We start from the raw sequence: 24,073 nt of genomic DNA on the forward strand, positions 1-24,073 counted from the left end.
ACAAGGTACAAATCTGTCGTTCTGCCCCTGAACAGGCAGTTAACCCACTGTTCCCAGGCCGTCACTGAAAATAAGAATGTGTTCTTAACTGTCTTGCCTGGTTAAATAAAAGGATTTTTTTTTTTTTTTTTATAAAAAAAATTCAGCGTAGAGCCCTGAACATTTCCCACCATGATTGCTATCACTAGTCGGCTACCACCCGGTTACGCAATCCTGCACTTTAGAGAATGCTGCCCTGTATACAGAGACATGGAATCTGGTCACTTTAACAATGGAACATCAGTCACTTTAATAATGTTTACATACAGTATATACATATGAATTGAGTAAAGCAGTATCATTCTACTGCACTTTAGTCAATGCCACTCCAACATTGCTCGTCCTAATATTTATATATTTCTTAACTCCATTCTTTTACTTTTAGATTGGTGTGTATTGTTGTGAATTGTTAGATCGTACTACACTGTTGTACTACACTGTTGGACCTAGGAACACAAGCATTTCGCTACACCCTTAATAACATCTGCTAAATGTGTGTATGTGTCCAATAAAATTTGATATGTAATAATAAATAAGCCGTTTCACTCAGCATTTTGTGGAAATTGTGATTCCAATTATGTAATACTCTCATGTGGGAGCTGAGCTGACCCAATGACATTATACTATAAGATATCTTTATGGCTTAACCCAGATACAAGAACATAGCTGTGGTGGAGCAGGCAGCTTGGTTGGAATGTGACATACATTCCCTGGATATGATCGATTAAATATTTTATTTTGAATAATTTGCTACCATGTCAGTTGTCCTGACTTGGCACTGGAAAAAATAAAAAAGTATAGAGCCCTGGCACTAATGTAAAGTAACTGTTGATAAAAAAAAAGTTATTTCTTATGAAGCTAAAGTTATTTATCACGATACATATCGCCCAGCTGTAGTACAGATGAATCATTGATAAATCGCACAGGAATTGCCCCTTTCAATTTTCTTTGTATTTATTCCTAATTGTCTACGCTTGATATATTTTTGCATACCCAGAGCAGCAAACCAAATTACCCCATGAGGATCATAAAGTCAATCATCAACTTATCTTACCTTGAAGAGGGAGTGACCTGCGTGTTACTGTGTTGGGGGGATTCGGAGGCGGAAGGGGGGCCTTCCTCGCCCTCGCCGTCCTGGGGCAGCTCCTCACATGCCTCTAATTTCTCATCGTCCAGGAGCTCAGTGATCTGCAAGGGAGAGTGAAGGGTCAGGGGACATTTTAGAAGTAGGCTAGGATGTTTAAGTATCATCATACATGACACCTCTGACAGGACACTGAGTGAGCTATACCATCAAACTGTGCACCCAGACAACATTATGTAATACAGTGTTAGGGGCTGACCCCAATTAGTCTACTGGTTGATTGTTCGGTCGACCTAGATTTTTTTTTAAAGAAAGAAAAACAGATACACATATACACACTCAGCAAAAATAAGAAACGTCCTGTCACTGTCAAACTTAACATGTTGAATATTATGTTCATACAAATATTTACACAACAGACAAACTGAACAAGTTCCACAAACATGTGACTAACAGAAATTGAATAATGTGTCCCTGAACAAAGGGGGGGTGGTCAAAATCAAAAGTCAGTCAGTATCTGGTGTGGCCACCTGCTGCATTAAGTACTGCAGTGCATCTCCTCCTCATGGACTGCACCAGATTTTGCCCCACTCTTCCACCAAGGCATTTGCAAGTTCTCAGACATTTCTGGAGGGGAATGGCCCTAGCCCTCACCCTCCGATCCAACAGGTCCCAGACTTGCTCAATGGGATTGAGATCCAGGCTCTTCGCTGGCCATGGCAGAACACGGACATTCCTGTCTTGCAGGAAATCACACACAGAACGAGCAGTATGGCTGGTGGCATTGTCAGACTGAAGGGTCATGTCAGGATGAGCCTGCAGGAAGGGTACCACATGAGGGAGGAGTGTGTCTTCCCTGTAACGCACAGCATTGAGATTTCCTGCAATGACAACAAGCTCAGTTCAATGATGCTGTGACACACCGCCCCAGACCATGACGGACCCTCCACCTCCAAACGATCCCGCTCCAGAGTACAGGCCTCGGTGTAACGCTCATTCAATCCGATCATCACCCCTGGTGAGACAAAACCGCGACTCGTCAGTGAAAAGCACTTTTTGCCAGTCCTGTCTGGTCCAGTGACGGTGGGTTTGTGCCCATAGGCGACGTTGTTGCCGGTGAGGTCTGGTGTGAACCTGCCTTACAACAGGCCTACATACAAGCCCTCAGTTCAGCCTCTCTCTGCCTATTGTAGACAGTCTGAGCACTGATGGAGGGATTGTGCGTTCCTGGTGTAACTTGGGCAGTTGTTGTTGCCATCCTGTACCTGTCCCGCAGGTGTGATGTACAGATCCTGTGCAGGTGTTGTTACGTGGTCTGCCACTGCGAGGATGATCAGCTGTCCGTCCTGTCTCCCTGTAGCACGGTCTCAGGCGTCTCACAGTACGAACATTACAATTTATTTCCCTGGCCACATCTGCAGTCCTCATGCCTCCTTGCAGCATGCCTAAGGCACATTCATGCCGATGAGCAGGGACCCTGGGCATCTTTCTTTTGCTGTTTTTCAGAGTCGGTAGAAAGGCCTCTTTAGTGTCCTAAGTTTTCTAAACTGTGACCTTAATTGCCTACCGTCTGTAAACTGTTAACTAGTGATCCCTTCCCGTTTAACAGGATTGATTTGACAACACCCAGTGAAATAGCAGCGCTATTAATAACAGAAATACTCATAATAATCATTCATAAATCATACAAATGTTATACACCGGTTTAAAGATGAACTTCTTGTTAATCCAGCCAGTGTCAGATTTCAAAAAGGCTTTACGGTGAAAGCAAACCATGCTATTATCTGAGGATAGCACCCCATCAAACATACACATGGAAATCATAATTCAACCCGCCAGGCACAACACAAAGGTCAGAAATAACATAATTCAATCCTTCCCTTTGAAGATCTTCTTCTGTTGGTACTCCAATATGTCCATTAAAAATCACAAGTGGTCCTTTTGAACGATAAATTCACTCGTTAGATATCCAAAATGTCCATTTATTTGGCGCATATGATTCAGAAAATACACCGGTTCCAACTCCCGCAACATGACTACACATTATCTAATTAGTTACCTGTAAACTTGATCCAAACATCTCAAACATTCCTAATTCAACTTTAGGTATTTTTAAAATGTAAATAATCAAATTTCAGATGGAATAAACTGTGTTCAATACCAGAGGAAAACAAAGTGGAGCGTGTTTTCAGGTCACGCGCCTCAACCACAACAGTACACTTTACTCGACCCTCGTTCTGGACAGCCCTAACTTCTTAATTTCTCAAAGGATACTCACAGACAAACAGTTTATAAACTTCTAATAATATGCATATCCTAGCTTCTGGGCCTGAGTAGCAGGCAGTTTACTTTGGGCACGCTTTTCATCCGGACGTGAAAATACCACCCCCTAGCCTTAAGAAGTGTCTTAACCGTTCCACAGGTGCACGTTCATTAATTAATTGTTTATGGTTTATTGAACAAGCACGGGAAACAGTGTTTAAACCCTTTACAATGAAGATCTGTGAAGTTTAGATTTCTACCAATTATCTCTGAAAAACAGGGTCCTGAAAAATGGACGTTTCTTTGTTTACTGAGTTGTGTGTATGTATGTGTGTATACAGTGGGGCAAAAAAAGTATTTAGTCAGCCACCAATTGTGCAAGTTCTCCAACTTAAAAAGATGAGGCCTGTAATTTTCATAATAGGTACACTTCAACTATGATAGACAAAATGAGAAAAAAAATCCAGAAAAATCACATTGTAGGATTTTAATGAATTTATTTGCAAATAATGGTGGAAAATAAGTATTTGGTCACCTACAAACAAGATTTCTGGCTCTCACAAACCTGTAACTTCTTTAAGAGGCTCCTCTGTCCTCCACTCATTACCTGTATTAATGGCACCTGTTTGAACTTGTTATAAAAGATATCTGTCCACAACCTCAAACAGTCACACTCCAAACTCCACTATGGCCAAGACCAAAGAGCTGTCAAAGGACACCAGAAACAAAATTGTAGACCTGCACCAGGCTGGGAAGACAATCTGCAATAGGTAAGCACCTTGGTTTGAAGAAATCAACTGCGGGAGCAATTATTAGGAAATGGAAGACATACAAGACCACTGATAATCTCACTTGATCTGGAGCTCCACGCAAGATCTCACCCCGTGGGGTCAAAATAATTACAAGAACGGTGAGCAAAAATCCCAGAACCACACGGGGGGACCTAGTGAATGACCTGCAGAGAACTGGGACCAAAGTAACAAAGCCTATCAGTAACAACACTACGCCGCCAGGGACTCAAATCCTGCAGTGCCAGACGGGTCCCCCTGCTTAAGCCAGTACATGTCCAGGCCCGTCTGAAGTTTGCTAGAGAGCATTTGGATGATCCAGAAGAAGATTGGGAGATGAAACCAAAATAGAACGTTTTGGTAAAAACAACTCGTCGTGTTTGGAGGACAAAGAATGCTGAGTTGCATCCAAAGAACACCATACCCACTGTGAAGCATGGGGGTGGAAACATCATGCTTTGGGGCTGTTTTTCTGAGAAGGGACCAGGACGACTGATCCGTGTAAAGGAAAGAATGAATGGGGCCATGTATCCTTCCATCAGCAAGGGCATTCAGCTTGACAATGATCCCAAACACACCGCCCGGGCAACGAAGGAGTGGCTTTGTAAGAAGCATTTCAAGGTCCTGGAGTGGCCTAGCCAGTCTCCAGATCTCAACCCCATAGAAAATCTTTGGAGGGAGTTGAATGTCCGTGTTGCCCAGCAACAGCCCCAAAACATCACTGCTCTAGAGGAGATCTGCATAGAAGAATGGGCCAAAATACCAGCAACAGTGTGTGAAAACCTTGAAGACTTACAGAAAACATTTGACCTCTGTCATTGCCAACAAAGGGTATATAACAAAGTATTGAGATAAACTTTTGTTATTGACCAAATACTTATTTTCCACCATAATTTGCAAATAAATTCATTAAAATTCCTACAATGTGATTTTCTGGATTTTTTTCCCCCCTCATTTTGTCTGTCATAGTTGAAGTGTACCTATGATGAAAATTACAGGCCTCATCTTTTTAAGTGGGAGAACTGAACTTGCACAATTGGTGGCTGACTAAATACTTTTTTGCCCCACTGTATGTTGTGTATATATCACACACACACACACACACACACACACACACACACACACACACACACACACACACACACACACACACACACACACACACACACACACACGATTAGTTCACTAAGATGGGTGTACGGAAGTACGCACGCACAAACGCACGTATACACACATACATTCAACCTCTTAATGAACTAATCCATTGTAGAGGACCAGACAAAGCCGATTTATGCTTTATCCAAAAATGTGGTCGGAGGCTCCATATGGAGGGGGTGACAATTGCAGAGAGGCCAAATTGAGCTCAGTACCGCATCGCCATGCACCTCCCATATGTTATAACAATGCGGAGGGCTCTGTATAGCTCCGCATTGACACGATTGGGGGGCGGTAGATCCTGTATATACACAAACTCACTTCCTTGACAACTCACCTCACAACAAACAGCTCTGGAATGCGCAAGTATGAATGCCCTGACTTCTGCAGAGCCATGTCATCGTAAATGCAACACGGCCGATGGAGACGTCGGCTTGACCATGCAGCGCCCAAGAAGCTCAATGCACTTCCCTCCATGTGTTCTCTCCCACCAATTTGTGCACATTCATTGTTTCAGAACTTCATTGTGTGAATTGTATGCTTTTGATTTTTAGTCTCACTTCCCCATTACATATCACCAGTAGTACATTTACTGTTAATTTCTATCATTTCTAATCTACAATGTTTGTTTGGTTATGATAATTTATGTTAATGCATCAATATATTATTCCAGTCTTACCATTCTCATTGTCGGAGTGGACATTGTTTGCAGAGTGCACAACCTATGCTACACTTCTGAGAAACACGTTTTGGTTTATTTCATACCATTTACAAGTTTAGTCAATTAAAATGTAGTCATTGTCTATTGTCTGGTGCGCTCCTGTCAAGGTTACGTAAGGATGTGCACCTGATTACTCATAGACGTATATAGGCGACCTGGCCTGTGCGCAAATGTAGGCATTTAAATGTGCCCATTTGGGGATCTGATAACTTTAATACACCACCACTAATGAGCTGTGGAGCTTGTCAAAGTAGTTGTTTTTTTCACCTCAAACAGCAAGCAAACAAATTCTGTTTTTACATCCATTGAGAATGACAATAGTTCCTCAATGTAGGCCATTTGAAAAACCTTTACAGCTCTCTCCCTTACGATAACCACTCAGCGTGAAAGGGAAAAATGTCAAGCTCTGATCCAGTGGAAACATCCTAAAATAGGCCTACCTGATTACTTCTTTTCAGTGCTCAACTTGGACTGAAATAGGTTCCGGTACTCATTTTGGGTGCTGGTCATTTTTTATATTTAAAGTGTTGTTTATATTAGGTGCAGGAGCTCCACAATACTTTTTAGCTAATATTCTGTAAAGAGGAATGGGAGCTCAAGCAGTAGAGCATTTGAGGTGCCGGAACTCAGCTCCAGAGAGCTCCTGCCCAAGTCAAGCACTGCTTCTTATCCTTTGCACAAAAAGCCTAAAAATCGAATCTTATTGGTCACATACACGTGATTACCAGATGCTATTGTGGGTGTAGCGAAATGCTTGTGCTTCTAGCTCCGACAGTGCGGTAATATCTAACAAATTACACAACACACACAAATCAAAGTAGAAATTAATTAAGACTATATATATTGTTGAAGTTGGAAGTTTACATACACCTTTAAACTCAGTTTATCACAATTCCTGACATTTAATCCTAGTAAAAATCCCCGGTCTTAAGTCAGTTAGGATCACCACTTTATTTTAAGAATGTGAAATGTCAAAATAAGAGAATTATTTATTTCAGCTTTTATTTCTTTCATCACATTCCCAGTGAGTCAGAAGTTTACATACAGTCAATTAGTATTTGGTAGCATTGCCTTAATTGTTTAACTTGGGTCAAACGTTTCAGGTAGCCTTCCACAAGCTTCCCACAATAAGTTCCCTGAATTTTGACCCATTTCTCTTGACAGAGCTGGTGTAACTGAGTCAGGTTTGTAGTTCTGCCCACAAATCTTCTGTAATATTGAGGTCAGGGCTTTGTGATGGCCACTCCAATACCTTGAATTTGTTGTCCTTAAGCCATTTTGCCACAACTTTGGAAGTATGCTTGTGGTCATTGTCCACTTGGAACACCCAATTACGACCAAGCTTTTGACTTCCTGACTGATGTCTTGAGATGTTGCTTCAATATATCCACAATTTTCTTGCCTCATGATGCCATCTATTTTGTGAAGTGCACCAGACCCTCATGCAGCAAAGCACCCCCACAACATGATGCTTGCCACCCCATGCTTCACGATTGGGGTGGTATCCTTCAGCTTGCAAGCATCCCCCTTTTATTCCAAACACAACGATGGTCATTATGGCAGTTCTATTTATGTTTCATCGGACCAGAGGACATTTCTCCAAAAAGTACGATCTTTGTCCCCATGTGCAGTTGCAAACCATAGTTTTTGTGGAGGTTTTGGAGTAGTGGCTTCTTCCTTGTTGAGCGGCCTTTCAGGTTATGTCGATATAGGACTCCTGTGCATATAGATACTTTTGTGCCAGTTTCCTCCAGCATCTTCACAAGGTCATTTGCTGTTGTTCTGGGATTGATTTGCACTTTTTACACCAAAGTACATTCATCTCTAGGAGACAACGCGTCTCCTTCCTGAGCGGGATGACGGTTGCGGGTCCCATGGTGTTTATATACTATTGTATATACTATTGTTTGTACAGATTAATGTGGTACCTTCAGGCGTTTGGAAATTGCCCCCAAGGATGAACCAGACTCTTGGAGGTCTACAATTTATTTTCTGAGGTCATGGCTGATATCTTTTGATTTTCCCATGATGTCAAGCAAAGAGGCACTGTGTTTGAAGGTGGGCCTTATAATACATCCACAGGTATACCTCCAATTAACTCAAATTATGTCAATTAGCCTATCAGAAGTTTCTAAAGCCATGACATAATTTTCTGGAATTTTCCAAGCTGTTTAAAGGCACAGTTAACTTAGTGTATGTAAACTTCTGACCCACTGGAATTGTGATAAAGCAAATTATAAGTGAAATAATCTGTCTGTAAACAATTGTTGGAAAAAAAATACTTGTGTCATGCACAAAGTAGATGTCCTAGTCGACTTGCCAAAACTATAGTCTGTTAACAAGAAATTTGTGGAGTGGTTGAAAAAGAGTTAATGACTCCAATATAAGTGTATGTAAAAATCTGACTTCAACTGTACATATGGACGAGCGATGTCAGAGTGGAAAGGACTTTGATACAGTAGAATAGTACAGAAAAACATTATATACACATGAGATGAGTAAAGCAAGATATGTAAGCATTAAGCGACTGAGATATTGTAGAATAGTATAGAATACAGTATGTACATGAGATGAGTAATACAAATATGTAAACATTATTAAAGTGACTAGTGTTCCATTCCTTAAAGTGGCCAATGATTCCTAGTCTATGCCTATAGGTAGCAGCTTCTAATGTGCTAGTAACGGCTGTTTAACATTGATGGCCTTGAGATAAAAGCTGTTTTTCAATCTCTCGGTCCCAGCTTTGATGCACCTGTACTAACCTCACCTTCTGGATGATAGCGGGATGGAACAGGCAGTGGCTCGGGTGGTTGATGTCCTTGATGATCTTTTTGTCCTTCCTGAAACATCAGGTGCTGTAGGTGTCTTGGAGGGTGAGTAGTTTGCCCCCGGTAATGCGTTGGGCAGACCACACCACCCTCTGGATAGCTCTGCGGTTGTGGGCAGTGCAGTTGCCGTACCAGGCGGTGATACAGCCAGACAGGATGCTTTCAATTGTGCATCTACAAATTTGCGCAGGTTTTAGGTGACAAAGCAAATTTCTTTAGCCTCCGTCTGTGTGGGTGATCCATTTCAGTTTGTCAGTGATGTGTACGCCAAGAAACTTTAAGCTTTCCATCTTCTCCACAGCTGTGTCTGTCACGAGCTCACTGGTATGGGAAACTCGAGGGCCCAGAATATTTTGTACAACGTTGCAAGTTCGCTAGCATAAGCTTCAGGCTGGACCCAGTTGATACAATGTTTCAAGTTTGTTACAGACAGACCATGTTATAGCCAATGTGATACACTGCTCAAAAAAATAAAGGGTACACTAAAATAACATATCCTAGATCTGAATGAATTAAATATTCTTATTAAATACTTTTTTCTTTACATAGTTGAATGTGCCGACAACAAAATCACACAAAAATTATCAATGGAAATCAAATTTATCAACCCATGAAGGTCTGGATTTGGAGTCACACTCCAAATTAAAGTGGAAAACCACACTACAGGCTGATCCAACTTTGATATAATGTCCTTAAAACAAGTCAAAATGAGGCTCAGTAGTGTGTGTGGCCTCCACGTGCCTGTATGACCTCCCGACAACGCCTGGGCATGCTCCTGGTGAGGTGGTGGATGGTCACCTGAGGGATCTCCTCCCAGACCTGAACTAAAGCATCCGCCAACTCCTGGACAGTGTGGTGCAACGTGGCGTTGGTGGATGGAGCGAGACATGATGTCCCAGATGTGCTCATTTGGATTCAAGTCTGGAGAACGGACGTGCCAGTCCATAGCGTCAATGCCTTCCTCTTGCAGGAACTGCTGACACATTCCAGCCACATGAGGTCTAGCATTGTCTTGCATTAGGAGGAACCCAGGGCCAACCGCACCAGCATATGGTCTCACAAGGTGTCTGAGGATGTCATCTCGGTACCTAATGGCAGTCAGGCTACCTCTGGCGAGCACATGGAGGGCTGTGCAGCCCCCCCAAAGAAATGCCACCCCACACCATGACTGACCCACTGCCAAACCGGTCATGCTGGAGGATGTTGCAGGCAGCAGAACGTTCTCCACGGCGTCACCAGACTCTCACATGTGCTCAGTGTGAACCTGCTTTCATCTGTGAAGAGCACAGGGCGCCAGTGGCAAATTTGCCAATCTGTGTTGGGCTGTAAGCACAACCCCCACCTGTGGACGTCGGGCCCTCATTCCACCCTCATGGAGTCTGTTTCTGACCATTTGAGCAGACACAGGCACATTTGTGGCCTGCTGGAGGTCATGTTGCAGGGTTCTGGCAGTGCTCCTCCTGATCCTCCTTTCACAAAGACGGAGGTAGCGGTCCTGCTGCTGGGTTGTTTCCCTCCTACGGCCTCCTCCACGTCTCCTGATGTACTGGCCTGTCTCCTGGTAGTGCCTCCATGCTCTGGACACTACGCTGACAGACACAGCAAACCTTGCCACAGCTCGCATTGATGTGCCATCCTGGATGAGCTGCAGTACCTGAGCCACTTGTGTGGGTTGTAGACTCAGTCTCCTGCTACCACTAGAGTGAAAGCACCGCCAGCATTCAAAAGTGACCAAAACATCAGCCAGGAAGCATAGGATCTGAGAAGTGGTCTGTGGTCACCACCTGCAGAACCACTCCTTTATTGGGGGTGTCTTGCGAATTGCCTATTTCCACCTGTTGTCTATTCCATTTGCACAACAGCATGTGAAATGTATTGTCAATCAGTGTTGCTTCCTAAGTGGACAGTTTGATTTCACAGAAGTGTGATTGACTTGGAGTTATTGTGTTGTTTAAGTGTTCCCTTTATTTTTTTGAGCAGTGTATATATATTTTTTCCTTCGGGATATTTTCAACTTTTATTTGTTGGCTTAATGTAGGCCATTTTTACATAGTTGGCAATAGAAGTTACTTTAGGTTTGTATCATTTCAATTTAGATACAATTTTTATTAACCACATGACAAAGATTGAGATAGGAAGACATTATTATAAATGAAACTGTTCCATGAAAATGTACATATGAAAACCATAACTGGCACTCAGATTGGTAGAAATGGTAAGATAAATTGGCATTGCTGTTTCCTTGTATAGCCTATTATCGGCAACTTCAGGAGAGTAATGGCAGTATCTGAAAAAGCCAGCAGGAGCGTGAGGAGAATGCTTGGGTCAGGTTGAGTCATATCTCAAACAGTAAGTTTAAAGCATCAGACAAGCTCAATTAATTTAGTTGATTTTATTAAAACACAGAGTATGTCTTTATACGGAAAAATCCACATTGGTCGAAAGTACAGACAACTTTTCAGTCAACCAAGATTTGTTTGTTGTTATTTTCGGGGACAGCCCTTTACAGTGGGGTCCGGAATGATTGGATCCCTTGATAAAGATGGGCAACAAAGGTATAAAATACATACAAATAATGAGCTTTCGAAATAACAATGAATATGCAGAAAATTCCTCCTCCTATACTCCCCTGCTGTAAAATCTCATTTTATTTGTCGCATGCGCCGAACAGGCGGTATAGACCTTACTGTGAAATTATTACCAGCCCATAACTATATTTTCTTGACTGGATTGTTGGTTAAGAAAATATTTACTAAATAAACTCAAGTAAAAAATAAAAAAATACAAATATTATTAACAATAATGAGGCTAGAGTATATACAGGGGGTAAATGTGTGGGGGTACAGGTTAGTCGAGGTAAATTTGTACATGTAGGTAGGGGTAAAGTGATTATGCATAGATAATAAACAGTGAGTAGCTGTTGGGGGGGAGACTACGCAAATAGACCGGGTGACCATTTCATTAATTGTTCAGCAGTATATAGGTATATTGTTCAGCAGCATACAGGAAGCTTGGCCCCAGGGATGTAATGCACGACCCTATGTAGCGCTTCACACAGGACCCAAACCGGCTGCGCAAATGCGCCATCGTGCATAAATTTAATTTGTCCCTCTACACCAAACACGATCACTACACACAGGTTAAAATATAAAAACTCTGAACCAATGACATTAATTTGGGGACAGGTAGAAAAGCTTTAAACATTTATGACAATTTAGATAGTTAGCTTGCACATGCTAGCTAATTTGTCCTATTTAGCTAGCTTACTGTTGCTAGCTCATTTGTCCTGGGATATAAACACTAGGTTGTTAATTTACCTGAAATACACAAGGAAATCTACTCCGACAATTAAGCCATACATAAAAACGGTCAACCAAATCGTTTCTAGTCATCTATCCTCTTTCCAGGCTTTTTCATCTTTGAACTTATATGGTGATTGGCATCTAAACTTTCATAGTATTACCAGGACAACCGGCAACACAGTTAGTCTTTCAATCACCCACGTGGGTATAACCAATGAGGAGATGGCACGTGGGTACCTGCTTCTAAACCAATGAAGAGATGGGTTTTTAATGACAAACATGACCGGTGCGCACTTTTAGAGGACCTGCAGTCCCACATGCTAGGGAGGGATCCTCTAGTGGTGGGTGGGGATTTTAATTGTGTTTTAAGTAGAGCAGACAGGAGAGGGGCAGGAGAGGATTTTAAGGTAGACAGGTCAAGTGTTTTATTGCAAGGGCTGTGCAGGGATTTTAAGCTGACTGACTGTTTTAAAACCCTGCATCCAAGAGAGGAGGGCTTCACCTGGACCAGTGGTGACGGCACCAGAGCCTCTCGCATTGATTATCTGTTTACCCGGGACTGTCCCCCAACTGATGCTAGAATAACCCCTGCTTTCTTCTCAGATCACGTAATGCTGACGTGCACCCTTTCACTAACCTCGGGTGTGACTGTGGGAAGAGGGCCCTGGAAATTGAACTGCTCCCTGCTAGAAGATGATAGAGTAGTTAGCCAGTACAGAGAGCAGTTCAGCCAGTGGCAGACGCTACAGGACTTTTTTGACACACGAGCACAGTGGTGGGAAATGGTGAAGGGAAGGACGAGGACCTTCTTTAGAGAGATAGGAAAGGAAAAAAGCAAAGCAAAAGATAGACGCATGGTGGGACTGCAAAAGCGACTGGAAAGGTATTTTAACTTACGCCAACAGGGCTTTGATTTTAACCAAGAAATCAAAGAAGTAAAAAAGGAAATGGTACTTTTAGCAGAACAGAGAAGTAAGGGGGTTATTTTAAGAAGTAAGGAAAGGGAATTAGAAGAGGGGGGAGAAGTGCACTAGGTACTTTAAGAAAATAGTTAGCCAGGGTAGGACAATGACAGGATTGAAAAACAAGGACGGGGTTTTAAAAACAGACACGGAGGGAATAAAGGAAGTGGTCGAGGACTTTTATGGGGAACTGTTTGGGGAAAAAGATGTGTGCGAGGGAACAATGGGGGACCTTTTAACGTATCTTGACAAGACCTTACCCAACACGGACGACCTGAAAAAAGACCTGACGAGGACAGAAATCGACCAAGGACTGAAACGTTTTAAGAGGGGTAAATCACCGGGGGAGGACGGCCTCCCTTTGGAGTTTTATCTGACCTTTTGGGATGTTTTAGCCGACGAACTTCTGACTGTTTTTACTGACTTCGAACACCTCGACAGACTACCCGACAGTTTTAGAGTGGGGATCGTGACTCTTTTATACAAGAAAAACGACAGGACTGACTTGAAAAACTGGAGACCGATTACCCTTTTAAATTTTGATTGTAAACTTTTTACCAAAGTTTTAACACTCAGAATGTCTTCTGTTTTAGGGGAGGTGATCCACCCAGACCAAACCTGTGCCGTGCCCGGAAGGAAGATCACGGACAGCCTGATACTGATCCGAGATGCCATCTGTTATGCGAGAGACAGAAATATGCGGCTTGTAGTCCTAAATTTAGATTTTGAAAAAGCCTTTGATCGGGTCTCGCACCAGTACCTCTTTAAGGTACTGCAAAAAATGGGTTTCCCGGACAGGTTCTTAGCTTGGGTGGGACTGCTGTACGGGGACATCACCAGCAAAATTCTTGTAAACGGGCATTTATCAAAAGCAGTGGGAGTACACTGCGGCGTCCGTCAGGGCTGTCCTTTATCTCCTCTTCTGTTCGTGGCCTGCATTGAACCACTGGCACAGGTCTTGAGAAGGGACCAACGGATCAGTGGGGTGGGTATCCCGGGGAGTGGGGGGATGACCGCCAAGTGCGTATTTTACATGGACGACGTCAACATTTTATGCACTGACCTTTTATCCGTCGACAGGACTCTGGACAGGACTGACTGGTACGGACGAGCCTCTGGGGCGAGACTGAACAGAGACAAGACAGAGGCCCAATTCTTCGGACCGTGGGCAGACCCAGACTTGACCAGACTACCTTTGACAGTTAAACTGACGGACATAAGGGTACTGGGGGTAAAGTTTGACCAGGAGGGAGGAGGGAGTGGGAACTGGAGTGGGATCCTGGGGACAGTAAGACAGAGACTGGGTTTTTGGGGACTACGACAGCTGACTTTTGAGGGCAAGGTTTTAATCATAAAAGCTGTGATTTTACCTGTGCTTTTATTAATCAGTTCTGTTTTTATCCCCCCCCGAAGGAGTATTTTAGCCCTGGAGCGGATGCTGTTCTACTTTCTGTGGGGAAGCAAGTGGGAGAGGCTGAGGAGGGAGGTGGTCAAGAGGCCCAGGTCCAAGGGGGGGAAAGGCTTGCCTGACCTCTACTTGTTCCTGGGCAGCCGCTACACAGCGTTACATCTGACTCTGGCCACCTCCCCGGTCAATAACAAGACACAGGCCCTCGCACGGTTCTGGCTGGGATCTTACCTCAGGACTCTGAGGCTGATCCCAGTCGACCTGCGAGCCCCAGTCTCTTTCCTGCTCCCCACCCACTACGTCCAGCTCCAGAAATTTTTAAGACATTTCAAACTGGAAAAGGAAGCAGTCACGGTTTTAACTAAACACCGCTCTCTTCTCTCTCTTGTGCAGGAACGGGAACCAGTGTGTCCAGTGCGCGGGCTCGCTATAGGCGAGCCCACAACGGTCTGGCGCAACGTGGCCCATCCTGCACTCCTGAATCGGCATCGGGACCTGTCCTGGATGGTCGCCCATGAGATCCTCCCGGTCAGGGCCGTTATGCACTCACGGGGCATGGCGAGGACATCTGCGTGCCCCCGACCGGGCTGCGGCCAAGATGAGTCGGTGAGGCACATGCTCTGGGAGTGCAGAGCCGCCAGGGACCTGTGGAAGGAAGCAGGCCCCCTGATTACATCGTGTCTACCAGCAGGGGAGGACCTAACACCTCAGCTCGTGCTGTACGGGGTGGGCCGAAGGCCCATTCCACCGAAGGCCTTCACCAAGCTCTGGCCCACCCTCACGTGCCTGAAGGAAGCACTGTGGTCCTCCCGTAACCTGCTGGTAGCGAAAAGCGTAGAGACCACCCCCCAGGCAGTGGCCATGGTAGCCACGGAAGCCCTGGGGTGGTACGAACGGAAGGGGGCCTCGACCCCAGGCGAAGGGTCCCCCACAACACCCTAGGTCCCGGCGGCCACGGCCTGACAGCGCTGCGGCGCCTAGGGCGATGCGCCTAGGGGAGGGATCTCCTCTGGGCCCCGAAGGACGGGACGATGGTCTATTCGGGAGAGCAGGATGAGGCGAGTTTGATAAGGACTCACCCCGCTCCTGTACAAGTGATTGAAGACAGCCTTTTAACAAAGTGACTTTTTAACATGTTTTTCATGCCTTAAAAATGTTTTACCTTTGTTAGATCATCAGCACACATTTTAAATGGCTTTTACAGATTTGATGTTTTTACAAAGAAAGTACTTTTATTTATGGTTGTTTTCATTGATTTTAACAACATGTACTTTAACAAATTTAAATGTAACTGTCAAATGCTGTGTTTTATGCTTTGTTGCCGTTTTTATGTGTGTAAATGATGTAAAAAATGTATGAGCTGTTTTTAAAGGAATTGTGTCAATAAAACATTTCCAAAAGAAAAGAAAAATGAAGAGATGGGAGAGGCAGGACTTGCAGCGCGATCTGCGTCAGAAATAGGAATTACTTCTATTTTAGCCTTTGGCAACACAGATGCTCGTTGACACACACGAGCAGTGTGGGTGCAATAATTGAATAAGAGATTCCTGAATGTATTTTGTGACGCGACCGGTGTAGTCAGGGTATTACGGTCAGATGCTGCGCAGTTGCCATACCAGGTGGTGATGCAACCAGGATGAAACTGGCTCTCATGATTTCCGCCACAGGAAAGGAAAACCCAGTTACTTCTGCTGCAGAGGATAAGTTCATTAGAGTTAACTGCACCTCATATTGGAGCCCAAATAAATTCTTCACAGAGTTCAAGTAACAGACATCTCAATATCAACTGTTCAGAGGAGACTGCGTGAATCAGGACTTCATTGGAAAATTGCTGCAAAGAAGCCACTACATAAGGTCACGAAGAAGAGACTTTCTTGGGCCAAGAAACATAAGCAATAGACATTAGACCAGTGGAAATCTGTCCTTTGGTCTGATGAGTCCAAATTTGAGATTTTTAGCTCCAACCACCCATTCTTTGTCATACACAAAGTAGGTGAACGGATGATCTCCGCATGTGTGGTTCCCACTGTGAAGCATGGAGGAGGAGGTGTGATGGTGCTTTGCTGGTGACATTCAGTGATTTATTTAGAATTCAAGGTACACTTAACCAGCATGGCTACCACAGCATTCTGCAGCAATACGCCATCCCATCTGGTTTGCGCTTAGTGGGACTATCATTTGTTTTTCAACAGGACAATGACCCAACATCTCCAGATTGTGTAAGGGCTATTTGACCAAGGAGGAGAGTGAAGGAGTACTGCATCAGATGACCTGGCCTCCACAATCACCCGACCTCAAACCAATTGAGATGGTTTGGGATGAGTAGGACTGCAGAGTGAAGGAAGAGCAGGCAACAAGTGCTCAGCATATGTGGGAACTCTTTCAAAACTGTTGGAAAAGCATTCCATGTGAAGCTGGTTGAGCGAATGTCAAGTGTGTGCAAAGCTGTCATCAAGGCAAAAGATGGCTGCTTTGAAGAAACTAAAATATACAATATTTGGTTACTCCATGATTCCATATGTGTTACTTTATAGTTTTAATATCTTTGTTATTATTCTACAATGCAGAAAATAGTAAAAATAAAAAACCTTTGAATGAGTAGATGTGTCCAAACATTTGACTAGTACTCTATACAGTCTGCAAACAAAGCAAGCATCTCTTATGCAGGACAGGTCATGTGGGCTCAGATGTTTTCTATGTACAGTGTACACACAGAGAGACTATAAACACCAAGACATCTGTTACAATTACCAATTAGTGGTTGCTGCTGTACATTTTAGGCCAGGCTGGCTGTTCCTTGAATAGGTCCTATTGAATCAGTGGTGTTGACATCCCTTGAAATGTACCTAGCGTTAGACGTTGACACTGCAGTCGGTGCAGTAAGTGCAGAGCCTGCTGCTAATATAGTGGGAGGTATATTACATTGTACAAGATGTTCCATAAAGATCTAAAGATAGATCACACCATTCATCACCTTGGCTGAAAATTGTTCGGTGCCCTATGTTTAATGTTATAATTGCAAGGAGAGAGACTTGGTGGGGTAACCTAACTGAGAATAGGAATGATTCCTAATAGATATTCTGTCTGTGTCTTTGCCTGCATTTACAGAGGCAGCCCAATTTGGCTCTTTTCTTTCACTAAGGTCTTGATTAATCAGATCAGCTCTGAAAAAGATCTGATGTGATTGGCCAAAAAAGTTCAGAATTCAGCTGCCTGTGTAAACACAGCATAAGACACCACATTCACCCCTCCTAGTCAGAGATGTTTCAGAACCCATAAACGCTGAGTTACTCTCTCTCCCCCGCTCACCAACCGCATCTGCTGCTGCCATGTCACAGCCACATTGCCATGGCAACAGCTCACTGACACCACTGATTGCATTTCAGGGTCTTGTCCCTCATTGCGTATGCAGATGGTTATGAGTAATGGTTGTGTGTTGTCATGGCAGCGGTGTCTGTCCGCTGTCTGTAGTATAGCAACAGAAAGAGCTCAGGGGAGAGGATTCTCACACTGTTCTAACAGATTAACGGACACATTTATCCACATCAACAAAGCCCAGAACATTGAGCACTTCTCCAAAGATTAAATATACTGAAGATATCGGAGCAGAAAAAGAGCTCGCACTTAAAAAATGTCTCTAGCAGATGAATGGGGAGTCAAAGTAACCTTCACATTTTACAACCCAAGGGCCTGACAGCTGTAAATGGTCACAATGTGTTAGAGACCATGGAACTTTCTGTATTATCTCCACAAGCTTTTCATAAACTGCAGGGTGCGGACAATGATTATTACGCATTGACAATTACCTAGAACCATTTCCCATGTCAAATTCAGATGTAGAAAGGATTGATTCTAATCATTTTCTGTGGATTGTTTCCTCAAAAGTTCAGAATATTTTTCTCAAACACATGGAACATTTATCCAAAATATTAAGGTCATAGGCTAATCAATGTTTACATCTACAGTGCCTTCAGAAAGTATTCATAACCCTTGACTTACTATACATTTTTTTGTGATATAACCTAAATTCTAAATGGATTAACTGTATTTTCTCACCCGTCTACACACAACACCCCATAATGACAAAAGTGAAAACTGTTTAAAAAATTTTTTGCACATTTATTGAAAATGAAATACAGAAATCTCAATTCCATAAGTATTCACACCCCTGAGTAAATACTTCGTAGAAGCACCTTTGGCAGCGATTACAGCTGTGAGTCTTTCTGGGTAAGTCTCTAAGAGCTTTCCACGCCTGGTTTGTGCATCATTTGCCCATTATTCAAGCGCAGTCAAATTGGTTGATGATCATTGCTAGACAACCATTTTAAGGTGTTGCCATGGATTTTCAAAACTAACTCAGCCACTCAGGAACATTCACTGTCTTCTTTAGCAAATCTACTGTAGAGTTGGCCTTTTAGGTTTTAATCTCCTAGTGTCTGGTGTAAATCAGACAACCAGGTTCTCTCCTGTGCTTAGCGCTATTCCGCTTATTTTTTTATCCTGAGAAAAAATAAATAAAAAAATATTTTAAAAAACTCACCAGTCCATAGCGAATACAAACATACTCATAACATGACGCAGCCACCACTATGCATGACAATATGGAGAGTGGTACTCAGTAATATGTTGTATAGGATTTGGCCTAAACACTTTGTATTCAGGAAAAAAAGTTGCCACGTTTTGCAGTATTACTAGTGCCTTGTTGCAAACAGGCTCCCTTCTTTTCACTCTGTCAATTAGGTTAGTATTGTTGAGTAACTACAATGTTGTTGATCCCTCCTCAGAGTTTAATGGCTGTGATAGGAGAAAACAAGCTATTTTAAAAAGTCACCACTGGGGACATGGTGAAATCCCTGAGCGGTTTCCTTCCTCTCCGGCAACCGAGTTAGGAAGGACACCTGTATCTTTGTAGTGACTATTATTGAACACAGGAGGAGTCCATGCAACTTGTGACTTAAGCACATTTTTACTCCAGAACTTACTTAGGCTTGCCATAAAGAAAGGGTTGAATACTTATTGACTAAAGACATTTCAGTTTAAGTTTTTTAAACTTTTCTAAAAACATAATAACACTTCGACATTATGGGGTATTGTCTGTAGGCCAGTGACAAAAAAAAAATCAAGGTTTAATTAATTTTAAATTCAGGCTGTAACAAATTATTATTTTTTTTTTTAAGTCAACGGGTGTGAATACCTTCTGAAGGCACTGTATATCTTAAACAAGAAGAAAGCCATGTGCGCTCATATTATGTAATCTTGGTTAACCCAGAACTAAGGTCTTGTGCAATTGGTCAGACGCTCAATTAAGTTATGAGTCAATACATGTTCAATTAAAGAATCACCCATTTTGAATGATAGTTTCTGTGGATCTCTGAGCAATGTTCTATAGATTCCCTGGGTCAATTAATTTGGGTCCCAGATATTGCAGTTCAGCAGGCAGAAATGTGGCCAGTATGACGTAGCATTGAGATAAAGCCGGTCTCACTACACAAAGTTAAAAGGAATGCAACTTTTAGATTGCGAAAACATCATACAAGTCAGATTTCATAAGCCATTGATCATATATTTTGCGATACCAGTACCTCTGGAAATGTTGTAATTTAACAGAGGGTATAACACATTTCTCCCATTTGTCTGCCTCTCAGTCCAGGGTGCATTGCATGGTGCCATTGCGAATGTCAAACTCCAGGTTGAACATGGTGAGATTGACTCCTAAATTGACAGTGCAGTTTGTTTAGGCGATATTAAAGATACTTAGCTACTTCACATGCTGATAATGACTTTGGTATTATTGTGTGCAGCTACGTTTGCTAGCAAGTTACCTAGCTAGCCAGCCAGTCCATAGAGAGAGCATTGAGGGTTTTGTAGTTAACTTTAGCTAGATTTCCACAACGATTCACACATTTTGCTACCAACCTTATTATACAAAACTTTTGTTGACAAAATAAATTGTTCTCACACAGTGTTATGTAACACTGTAAATTATAGGAATTAGTGGTTTTGGGTGAATTTTTCCTTTAAGAGAACAAAGTGCCAACCTCCCTCTCTGCCAAGTTACAGGCAAGCCAAATGTCCCCTCCCGGAACCAATGCTGCTCGTTATCTTACGCATCCCGTTGTATCATGACAGATATACAAAACCATTTGTTTCCGTAGTCTGTCCATGAAAGATGATTATGTAACAGTATCTGCTGACTTCATCTAATTCCACCATGCCTGAAATTGTCATCACACAGAACAGAAAGTACCAAGCAGGGAGCTCAAGAGGTGGAAAACATTGTTTCACAGTCACCTGTTACTATGAATAGGACACCTCAGAGTTTGACTAGTGAATGTGATTTCTAATATCCTAGGCTGTCGGGTAAATCCATTTGAATTCAATCACTTTTTGACAGCATCCCTTTTGATTTAAGCAAAACTTTCCAGACATTTTTGCCCATGGAAGTCAGAGTGCCAAAACATTCACTAGAAATGATAAAAGGTTGAGTTTGAAATCATTTAAAACGCTTACAAAACAGGGTTGTCAAACTATTTTGTAAAATCACATATAAGCTACAACCACATATTCACATTTAGTAACTTAGACCCTACTTTACATCGGAGGTTTCTGTGTTGTACCCGCCCCGCCATCAGTTGAGACAACATGCTCTTAAATACAGGGTAGGTGTACTTTCAAAATCATATAAATTAGAGCCGGGATGATACCAGTATTGCAATATTTGTTCCATGGAAAAAATGAAAACACATAGCAGATCTAACTATTAGGTCCTTTAAAAACCAGCTGTCTAAAATATTGTGTGCTATTGCATGGAAAATAAACAAATGTGACTCTGCAATGAACACATAATGATATTTGTTTACAACATTAGGGCTTTGTGTGAAATCCCACCTCCTGTTTTGTTTTCTTGCCGCGATAGTAACGAATATCACAATATCGGTATCGTCCCTGCCCGAATAGAAAGGACTGATCCCTTCAGACCACTGCCACTTAGCTGATACACCATTGAAATTGAAATGTTCAATTCTAATTACTACCACAAAAGATGGCTGCCGGTCAATTTAATTGGACATGTCTATTCTATATATATATATATATATATATGGTACTTCAGAAAGTATTCATCCCTCATGTTGTGTTACAGCCCGAAATCTAATTGGATTCAATATTTCCCCTCACCCATCTACACACAATACCCCATAATGAAAGTGAAAGCATTTTCTTAGAAATCTTTGCAAATGTATTGAAAATTAAATACAGAAATCTCATTTGCATAACTATCCACACCTCTGAATCAATACTTAGTAGATGCACCTTTGGCGGCGAATACAGATTTGAGTCTTGGGTAGGTCTATCAGCTTTACACATTTTGATTTTCTCCCATTCTCCCTTGCGGATTTCCTCAAGCTTTGTTAAGTTAGATCGGCAGTGCACAGAATTCTTTCCACAGAAAGAAAGAAGTCTTTCCACAGATTTTCAATGGAATTCAAGTCTGGGCGACTTCCACACTCTTGTTCTGAAGCCATTCCAGAATTTCATTGACTTTATGCTTGGGGGCCATTATCCTGTTGGATAATGGCCTCAGTCCATCACGTGCCTTTTTGCAAACACCAGGCATTCTGTCATGTGCCTTGTTCTTAGAAAGCTTTTGTCTGGAAACCCAGATTGGTGAGGTTCTGTACAGACTATTGTCCTTGACAGGTTCTCCCATCTCAGCCAAGGAACTCCGTAGTTCTGTCAGTGGTCAATGGGTTCTTGTTCACCTCGCCAACCAAGATCCTTCTTGCCAGGTTTCTCAGTTTGATCGGACACCCAGCTCTAGGCAGAGTCTGGGAAGTTCCATATGTTTTCCATTTCCCAATGATGGAGATCACTGTGCTCTTGGAAACTTTCAACACTGTAGAAATTGTTTCATACCCTTCCCCAGATATGCCTCATCACAATTCTCTCTCAGAGATCTACGGCAGTTCCTCAGACTTCATGGTATAGTTTCTGCTCTGACATGTACGGTCAACTATGGGACCTTATATAGACAGGTGATTTTCTAAATATTGTCCAAACAATTGCATTGGCCACAGGTGTACTCCAATCAAGTTGTAGTACCATCAAGGATGATCAAAAGAAATTGAATGCACCAGAGCTCAATTTGGGGTGTCATAGCAAAGGGGTGTGAATACTTATTTTAAAAAATTACACATTTTGTTTTCACTTTGTCTTTATGGGGCATTGTGTGTAGATGGTTGAGAATTGTTTTAATTTAAATCTATTTAGAATTCAGTCTGTAAAAACAAAATGTGGAATAAGTCACGGAGGTATGAATACTTTATGAAGTAACTGTACAGTGTTTATATGATTTCAATAGGTTTCCTATAGAGGAATGACAGTATAATTTACAACAGATAATCCCATTCAAACATTCTCTGATGTGTGGACCTCCATCTTTGTGGTACCATTTGAAAGTATAAATGTCTATTTGATTCTCATTTTAGTACATTTATCAGCCAAAACATGACACCCACCCTGTATTCAAGCGCATGTGTCTCAACCGATGGCAGGCACAAGACAATAACTCCAGTTGTAAAATTGGGTCAAAGCTACAACATATGCAAATATGAAGAAAATAATATTTATCATTTACTGTTAAAAAAAAATTTGAATAAAAAAAATCTAGAAATCATCAAAGTTTGACAACCCTGTTTGTAAGCTTTTCAATTACAGCAATCTCAAACTTTGATCTTTTCCAGTGATTAAGACATGGATGTCTCCTGGTGTGGTGGTGTATACAAAATAGGTAAACACTGAGCACATTTCTCTCTAGAATGTTTTGGCATTCAGGTACAAAGAGAGAGAGAAAAAAAACTGTCGGGGGAGGTTCTCTTCTGCACTGTTCAACTAATCCAGTAAAATGTGATGTTGAGATGGAGTGTCACCTTGTTACCGTCCAAAAGCGAAAGTCGTATCACAGGCTCTTTCCATTTCCCCTGAAAACCGGATGCACACGGTTTCTTATGTCCCCGTTGAGGGTGGCTAAAGGATGAAATGTTTCAGAAAGAGGGCTCTGTGTGTTAGCCACTCAGCCCGAGCAAGTCTGCCCGCTCGCTAAGGACCAGTGGGTAGAGACAGCAATGTGAGGAACAAAAGGGCATAACCTTGGCTAGGGCTAGAGCAGGGGCTCCCAAACTTTTTCCACTCAGGGGCCCCTCACGTCTATTTCTATGGCACTGTTCATGACACAAACTGTTCACAACCCTCTTGTTGGTGGAGAGAATTTTGCAGGTTTAATGCTAATTTCCTGCAATTCTACACATTTTGTCATGGGGTTCAAAGTTTTTGCTGTTTTAAAGCAAATTTTCTTGCACTTCTATACATTTTTCCATGTCTAATGTGTATTCATGTGATATTTGAGTGACAAAAAAATTACAACAATATCTATGGCCAAAAAATATACAAAAAAAGTTAGCCGACATGGGCTAGTTGATCTCGAATTTCTGACAAGATATAAATAGCTTTAAGGTATGCAATGACTA

At 42.4% G+C, this 24,073-nt stretch overlaps 1 protein-coding gene across 3 annotated transcripts in view; it reads right to left on the reverse strand.

The window, feature by feature from the left end:
* Positions 1-24,073, reverse strand: part of LOC123993216 (protein FAM13B-like) — an 85,829-nt gene that overhangs the window by 30,427 nt on the left and 31,329 nt on the right. For all 3 annotated transcript variants that reach the window (XM_046295115.1, XM_046295116.1, XM_046295114.1), the window contains exon 7: positions 1,094-1,227. In XM_046295115.1, the coding sequence (XP_046151071.1) occupies positions 1,094-1,227 (134 nt within the window). The remainder of the gene's footprint in view (positions 1-1,093; positions 1,228-24,073) is intronic.

The sequence above is a fragment of the Oncorhynchus gorbuscha genome, linkage group LG13, assembly GCF_021184085.1.
Source record: "Oncorhynchus gorbuscha isolate QuinsamMale2020 ecotype Even-year linkage group LG13, OgorEven_v1.0, whole genome shotgun sequence".
NCBI classification, from domain to species: Eukaryota; Metazoa; Chordata; class Actinopteri; order Salmoniformes; family Salmonidae; genus Oncorhynchus; species Oncorhynchus gorbuscha.